Consider the following 8,228-nt stretch of genomic DNA (forward strand, 5'->3'; position numbering starts at 1 on the left):
TGAAGTGATGTGTTTAGTGCCTTAAACAATGCATTCTATGTATGAGCAACAGGGGAGCTCCCTCCGAAATGTGATGTTTCCATTTAGTAACTGATGGTCCATTTAAGTCCACAGACATAAAGCAGGGGATGCCTTTTAGGTGCCGGGGCTACCTTGTGATTGACAGCCTCCATTCTCCAGTGAGTTCCGTTCGAGCTCAATGCACCAAAACTCAAGATCAAACTGTCAACAGTGCTGATTCAGCATTATGGATCCAGATTCTGCTTGTTGACTATTTCTCTCTCCCAAAATCTGTTCCACGGAAACAAATATTTTTACTGTTTATCTGGAATACCAGATCCTGGTGAGCCAGGAGAGCCGCCCATTGTTTCCAAACCAAGAGCAGCCAATGAGAGCAGATCAACTCGCTGTACGTGACCTCTGCTGGCTCTGAAAAACAAACGTCATGGTGACGATTGAATGCCAAACTGGAGGCTTCACAGTTGGTAGAGATGTAAGAAAGTATCCAAAAAGATAAAATCAGCTCATTTTAAGGTCACAACAGTTCTTATTTTCAGTTGATTAAACACTTACGAATACTTATGAATATTATATTCTATTTCTGAAACTAGGTCCTCCTCAGTGTTACACATTGGACCTTTAAGCCAAACTGTAGAGAAAGACAGACTCTCTGTATGACTACTGAGCCTTGTCATTTAATCCGCTTCCTCTTTCTGGTTGTATTTCAAGAAACACATTTCTCTGTGTTTCTTTGCACCGTTGGTCAGATCCACACCGCAGCCTGCACTCTTTCATCTGTCCTCTCTGCTGTGGTTGGTTGCTCAGGTACGACCGGCCACGCTGTGAAACAGGAAGGAACCCTTGACACATCCGCCGCTCGGGTTTGATTCCTCACAAGCTGGTTTTACTGTTCAGTAACCCAGACTGTAAACTACTGATGTTACACACACACACATTATAAAAGAAACCAAATGTGAAACTTTTTTTAAGTTTATACCAGTTCATCCTATTGTGCCATGTAATATTTTACTCTTTTCTCCTGTTCTTCTATTTGACGGTGGAGTTTCAGGGCCATTACAAGGGAACATATTTCAAGATTTCAAGACATTTATTCCAAGAAAAAAGTAATAAGATGTTTGTGATCGATTGTCTGTTAGTCAAAGTTTTGTTTTGTAATATTTAAATATATATATATTTTTTAATAGGTATATTTTACCTATTAAAAAACAATATTTGACTGTTTTGCAAATCAGCTACCAGTTAGCTCGTCCATTAGCATCAGTTTATATTTTACACAATTGTAAGATTTTTTTTGTATTTTTCACTCATTCATCTTATTGTGCCATATATTATTTTATTATTTTCTCTTGTTCTTCCATTCAAAGGGGAGTTTTAGGGCCACTGCAAAGAGAGAAATACAATCATTATATTGAAATTTTGAAAAACACCATTATTTCGAAAGAAAATCCTAATTTGAGTTGTTTGTGATAGTCTGTCAGTTTATGTGTCAAATTTTCTGGTAACCGTTTTTTTCTTGTAATATTTAAAAAAAACAAAATCAAAATCTCAATTTTTTTTGTTTTTTATGGTACTATTTGGTAATTCAAACATTGCCTTTATCAATATTTACAAGCATTTTCTCCATCAATTTACACAATTTTAAGACCTTTTTTTGTGTTTTCTATGATCTATGAGGCAAAGGTCATAAAAAAAACATAACAGAAACTAAAATAAAAATTTCCTCCAAACCACCCGACACAGCTCTACTTCTTCCTCAGTTGTTTCTCAGTTCTTCCTTTCTCGTGTCCGCCAAGTTACTTCCTGTTATGAGACTAAATAAAACTAATAAATAATAATAACATGAACTCAGTAGAGGAACCAACCTGCAGTGGACGATGATTGGCCCAGGAGAGAGGGTGGGCGCTGTGATTGGCTCAGAGCTCAGCGGTAGGAGGGACTTGCGGTAGGTCTCCACCTCCTCCACCAGTCTCAGCAGCGGAGCGGTGCATTGTGGGATGTGATGGTCAGGCCAAGAGGTGAACCAGTAGTGTCTGACGGGACGGCGCTCCTCACACAGCTGCACACAAATAACTGATCAATATTCCATCATTAGCACAACCAAACAGCAGCTTTTCTTTATTCACCTGTCCAGGTGAGATGCAATGGAGAGTCAGTGGTTCAATGTAACAGCTGCTGTGTGAGTGTTAAAGGAACAACATGTCATTTCCGCCAGTGTTATCTCTGGACTACGCTGATAAAGTGTTCTCTGAATTTGACAGTCTCACTGAGGCAGACAGTTTACGTTGTAATATGAAAATATGAACAAGGACTCAGATTACATCGTCTGGTGCATTAAATAATTAAAGAATCTCTGAACGTTTAAAAGAACTTATTCATTTTGCCTTTTAGGTTTTAAATGTACAAACCAGACCCCAGTATGCCTGTATATCAGGTGCTTGTACAACCTGGTCTCACTCACTTGGTCAGAACTATGTTGGTGTCCCGTGTGAGACCAAAAGTAAACAGTTCCTTTGAGGTAATGTATGTAAGTCAGGTACAGAGGTTATGTTGTACTTTAGTTACATCAAAACTGTACCTAAGTAAATGTTTACTGTACCTGGATCTCCATGTCAGTGACAGTGAACCCGTCTTTCTCTTGGCTGTCTCTCACTCTGAGGAGGAATCTACCGAATCGGCCCGTCTCTCCTTCCTCCTTCTCCTCTTCCTCCTTCTTCTCCTCTTTAACGTCTTCCTCCTCCTCCTCCTCCTCCTCCTCCTCCTTCACCCTCGTCCTCCTCCTCTCCCTCGGCTGTGGCCAGTACAGCTCGCATTTCTGGGACAAACAAACACCGCAGACACCTTCAGGACAAGTTCAAGAAGGTGAAGAAAAGAAAGAGAGGAGGAAGCAGAAAGGAGGTGTCGTGTCTCCTCACCTCGTTGTTCTCCTTGAGTCTGGTAACCATGACGATGATGCTGCTCCTCTCCTGCCACACCATGTCCCAGAAGTCCCCGACGGTGTGCACCATCGGCCCCTGGGTGGCGATGTAGGCCCTGGGTGCTCCTTTGTAGCCCTGCAGCAGGAGCAGAGAGGAGGTCAGACCCTCAGCTGCAGTGGAGGCCATGAAATCATTAATCAATCATCATGTCATCATTAACGCGATTGTTTAATGTGCACTTAATGAACTGTTGAAATGAAAACAGATTGATTTTTAAGGACTAATTTATCACTCAGTTCTAAAATATCTCATCAAACTTCATCTTTTGTTAGTGTTTTGATGTAAGCATCCCCCTAGTGGCAGACATTACATATTACACGTTTAAAGATCTAAATACAATTTTATTCTGCAATCAATAAAACTGCCCATTTGGATTTTTTGAAAAGTTGATGCATAATGACAAAGGGCCATTATGTTTTTAGTATGTTTAATACTTATATATTGTATTTTGTACTGATGTATTTTAATTTGTACTATGTGACTTAGACTTGCAGACAGTGATAACTGTTCACATCCATATGTTTTATTATTTGCAAGGCTGACATCAAAGTAAAAGCAAGAAACCCCCCCACTGCTGAAACCAGCCAACATCCCTGACCTCATAAGACAGGAAGTGAATCAAGACTGCTCATCAATAACAACCGCCAAACGTCAAATCAGCAGGTTGTGTTTTTGTAGTTTTTATAGAGTATAAATAAATGATTACGTGTGTGTAGCTTCTTATTATATTAAACTAACTGTCAAAACACATCAGGAGGAGCAGCAGGTGGCTGCAGACCAACACACACACGCCTGCAGACACACACACTGACACACAGAGCTGAGGCTGCAGAGTGTGAGGGATGCGTGGGCCGGAGGGATGGGGCGATGGGGGGATGGGGTTGGTGACTCAGGGACACTTCCTCACTCACTTCCTGTGGTTTTCCTGGTTGTCATACTCCCACGCTGACAAACCGACGGCTCATATCTGAGTTTCTGTTTGTTTAGCTGTCCGAAAACACACACAAACAAGAAGACGCCCACGCTGAGTGACAGCGCTGTCACACACTACCAGCTATCAGCAATACTGAAGGAAACTTATTTACTTACTGATTTAATTTATTTAATAAAATAATACAGTTCAGACAAAAACAAGATATAATTACACTGATTGACCTAATGATCTCCTGTAAGTAGGAGGGAATTATTTACTTCAGTTTGCTTTTAGACATTTTTATTACAACGCATGCAGTTGAGTTGCACATCTTTCTGCTGAAACATCCAAATCCTCTTGTAACTCCTGTCCTAACAACACTCCTTTGGTGTGAGGATAACGGTCTAGTTGACTAGTTTTCTTTCTGCTGGGGTACCACAAGGATCTGTGCCTCGTCCCCTTCTCTTCTATGTACCTCACGGGGTCCAGTGCCTGAATTGGACCAAAAAAGGTGCCAGTGCACTAACTTAACCCTAATTCAGCACAGAGGTCCATGCCTTCTGACTGTCAACCCAACTGTCTCACCGAGGAGAACTGGCCCATTTCAGACACTTCTGGGTTGATGACACCCGACTCTACCTGACCTTCTCACCAGACAAATTGATATATTTATATATATTTTTGTTTGTGTGCAGAACACAATGAGATATAACATGTTAATCATTGGACTTTAGAGCTGTTTCCTCCTGCTTCCAGTCTTTATGCTAAGCTAGGCTAACCACGCCTGACTCTCCAGCTCTGTACTGAACACACAGACATGTGAGAAAGAGATTAAGTGTATTTCCTAAAATACTGATCTATTTCTTTAAAAAATTAATCTTAACTAGAGGGTAAGTGAAGACATGTAAAATTAATTTAACATGAAGTGGAGAAAAATTGCAGGCTGGTCAACGAAAAGACGTCATCAGTAGATACTCATTCATACTGAGACAAACAATCAGCTCCACATACAGACATCCAATATTAAAATCCATCACCAGAATCACCTCTGCAGAAAGCTGCAGGGTGATTTGACTCAATATAAAATAATGTCAGACTGACCCTGATGTAGTTGGCGTTGATGTAGCGGTCTGGCCCCGCCTCTTCCTCTGGGCTCCTCAGGATCACCCGGGTCTCAGGGTCTAAACAGTAAACAACAAATGGTTAACGAGAGATTAATTAAGAGTGAAAACGGTGTCTTTCGACTGAGAGTGCAGCAGGACAGGACAGGACTGACTGGGTAGGATGGTTTTGTATCTGTCTTTCATCATGTGTCCTGGAACATCGAGCTCTGCGGCGCTCACAAAGTTCGGAGGGATCTTCTGTGGAGGAGGAGACAGGGAAGGGCTGGATGTTAAAACAAACACACCTCATTGCCCTCACACAGGAAGCTGCTCTGTGCGATGAATCAAGCAGACGCTGTGTTACCTGGTACTCTACATTCAGTGTGCTCGTGTCAGTGGCGGCCTGCTGCAGCGCAGGGTGTGTAAGCGGTCGGGAGGAGGTGTGCAGCAGCTGAAGCCACACCTCCTTTGGGGTGGAGACAGAGCAAACAGGCTCCACCGCCAGGTTGGTCACGTCCAATAGCAGAGACAGGTTGGAGCCCCGCCTACAAAAGAAGAAACAGCGTGATGAGTGCAAAAAAATCTCAAGAATCTCAAGAGAGTGAAAACATCTTGTTTCTAGGCGAAAAGAAAAATGACAATACTATTATAATAATTAACTTTGTCTTGATAAGCCATTACAGCTAATATTGATATACAAAAACAATTTTTTTTCTGGTGCCTTTATATATTTAAGATGAAGTCACTGATTGTTAAAATAAGTATTTTGGTCACTTTATTGAGCAATTTCTTTAAACAGCATAATAACAATGTTAAAGAACTGAGTTTTCATTAATTGTAACACAAATTGGCAGATATTAGAAGAATCTGTTTATATTTAAGAACATTTGGCACTGCTGTTTTTGCAGTGAGAGAGAGATTTTCTGTGTGTGTGATTAACATCCACCTCTCCTGCAGGCGGACCGAGGCTTTGCGGGGAGGTGTGGTCATGGGCGGGGGCGTAGTCGGATCCTCAGAGGGAGGGGAGGCCGGGCGCACTGCTGGTGTACTGGTACTCATTGTGTGTGTGCGTGTGTGTTAACGTCTTAGCTGTTCATCACAACACCATCCTGTAAGAGAGAGAGAGGACTGTTAATATCAGTATACAGCTTCACATTAGTCCAACACACACTGCATCGAACCTGACAGAAGGTTTTTGTTTGAAGGTGCTGCTTCTCAACAAACCTATGGAAGCCCATTTCTGCCAATGTGATCGGACAAAAAGGATTCTGTAAGTCACTATAATGAGAAACGTTCTCAATATTTTGACTCAGCATCCATAACAAACCGAGCTGAAGACATCAGAGTCATCAGCTGAGAGTCAATTCCAGAATTTAAGAGAAATCTGATGATATGAACTGAGAGTGTATTTACTCGGCTCACCTAATCAAGGTAAATTCAATTAATTGATAGATCATGGAAATAGAGAGTCAGCAAGGGCTCAGGCCATCTGGGATGCAAAGAATGAACACAGAAAAGGGAAGTAGGTTCCAACTCAGAAAATGTAATAAAGGCTAGTCTCAATATAGTTTTAATAATTAATCAAACACATCAGTGATGCAGTGAAATGATACCAACACTGAAACTTGTTGAGCTGCAGCTTTTCGAACCACTAAGAAAACTCTGACTGTATTATATTATATGCAATATTACTGCACATTATTGTGAACTTACAGTAACTACAGATGATTCATTACAATTTATTGTAATTTTACTTCACAATACTGTAGTTTTACACTAATTATTGTGACTTGTGAGTTCATCTATATTTTACTGAACCATAATTACTGAATTCTGCTGTTAATTTACTGCAATTATTAGCCCGTAATTTACTGTAAAAGTACAATAATACATTTTATAGTATTTGAGTGTCTGAATTCAGTACAAAGCACTAATTGTTTTAAGTTAGAAGTCTGTTGTCACACTAGACAGTTGAAAAAACTAAAGTATATTCAAGTATGCATACTAATAAAACCCTGGTTTTTAAGTGTGCTGTTGATTGTCCCACAATGCAATGCAGAAAGGAAATGGAGGCAGGATTCTCTTATGCAAAAAAAACCCTAAAAATAAACTGTGTGAGACAAATGAAGGAGCATCTCAAAAAACAAAAATAAAAAGTTAACATTTTAAAGATGCAGTTTGAGAAGCTGCTGTTTGTTGATTCCTTGTATACTAACAGCTAGTATAGTTACTAATAGATAAACAAGAATAGTTAATAATACTTTAGTAGTAGTAGTAATAGTTACAGTGGCATTAGCACTTTTACCTAAAGCTGCTACAAGGAACGTTAAACCTTTGAAATCCTGACTTATAGTAATAATAGTCTTAGTTATTCTAGCATTTAAATGCATCTAGCATTTTTTGCAGCATTCAGGAATATTTAAAACATATGGGGGCTATTTTATAACGTCTAAACCTACATTTATCGAGTTCTAGTTGACCCACTATTAGTAACCTGGACTCGCAATGTCACAACATCACAAGGTCACACAAGAGGTGTGTGTAACCATTTACTTAAAAAAATATATATAATCTGCTAAAGAGGTTAGTGTAGATGCTGCTAGCATCAGTTATATCAGAACTGGAGAGTAGTACGTTATCTCTCTTCTCCTGACAAGTTTGACATCATATGAAATACGAATTATTGCTCTGATCAGATGAAGTTTGTTTCGTGATAGACGACGACAGGTTCATCGAAAAGTCTGTCATCCCAAAAATGACTGCCCAGATGGTTCTGTGTATCAAACCATCTATTGCAGTCAGGTTAGATTCTGGCAGCCCCTGTGGACAAAAGCGATAGTGTTTCCACAGCCTGGTTTTATTGACTTTGAGGGGAATCTGACCCAGTGGCAGAATAATGAATGAAAATTATATAGAAATATCCAATCTTCTCTCTGATGTTTGTTTCTGTAGCTCATACAGAGGCTTCAGTATTAAACTGAGACTGTTTACAATCAGTTAAAACTCCAAATAGTACATTTAAGTAAAGGACACCCTCACATTTACTGTCGGCTTCAGTCTCAGGTTTTATTGTCCTGGTCAGTTTTCTGAGAGCAAAAACATTGTACTCACCATTCTGTCTTTTCTCAGTCTTTCAGATTACACAAACGCCTCTCTGTCTGCACTCACTTGATGCTTTTGTCATTAACGAGCTTCCGTACAAATTGAGGCGTTAAG

The 8,228-nt window shown here is 40.1% G+C and overlaps 1 protein-coding gene across 1 annotated transcript; it reads right to left on the reverse strand.

Moving 5' to 3' along the window:
• Window positions 1-323: 323 nt before the first annotated feature.
• LOC118323970 (tyrosine-protein phosphatase non-receptor type 7-like) lies at window positions 324-6,121 on the reverse strand (the record flags this gene model as incomplete). Its single annotated transcript, XM_035656059.1, is given in 7 exon segments — window positions 324-2,077; window positions 2,618-2,833; window positions 2,934-3,071; window positions 5,011-5,090; window positions 5,186-5,270; window positions 5,377-5,557; window positions 5,959-6,121. Coding segments are annotated over 7 exon segments (1,116 nt in total). The 3' UTR covers window positions 324-1,774.
• Between the last annotated feature and the right edge of the window lie 2,107 nt (window positions 6,122-8,228).

The sequence above is a fragment of the Morone saxatilis genome, unplaced genomic scaffold, assembly GCF_004916995.1.
Source record: "Morone saxatilis isolate NCDOM2014 unplaced genomic scaffold, NCSU_SB_2.0 Contig15, whole genome shotgun sequence".
NCBI classification, from domain to species: Eukaryota; Metazoa; Chordata; class Actinopteri; family Moronidae; genus Morone; species Morone saxatilis.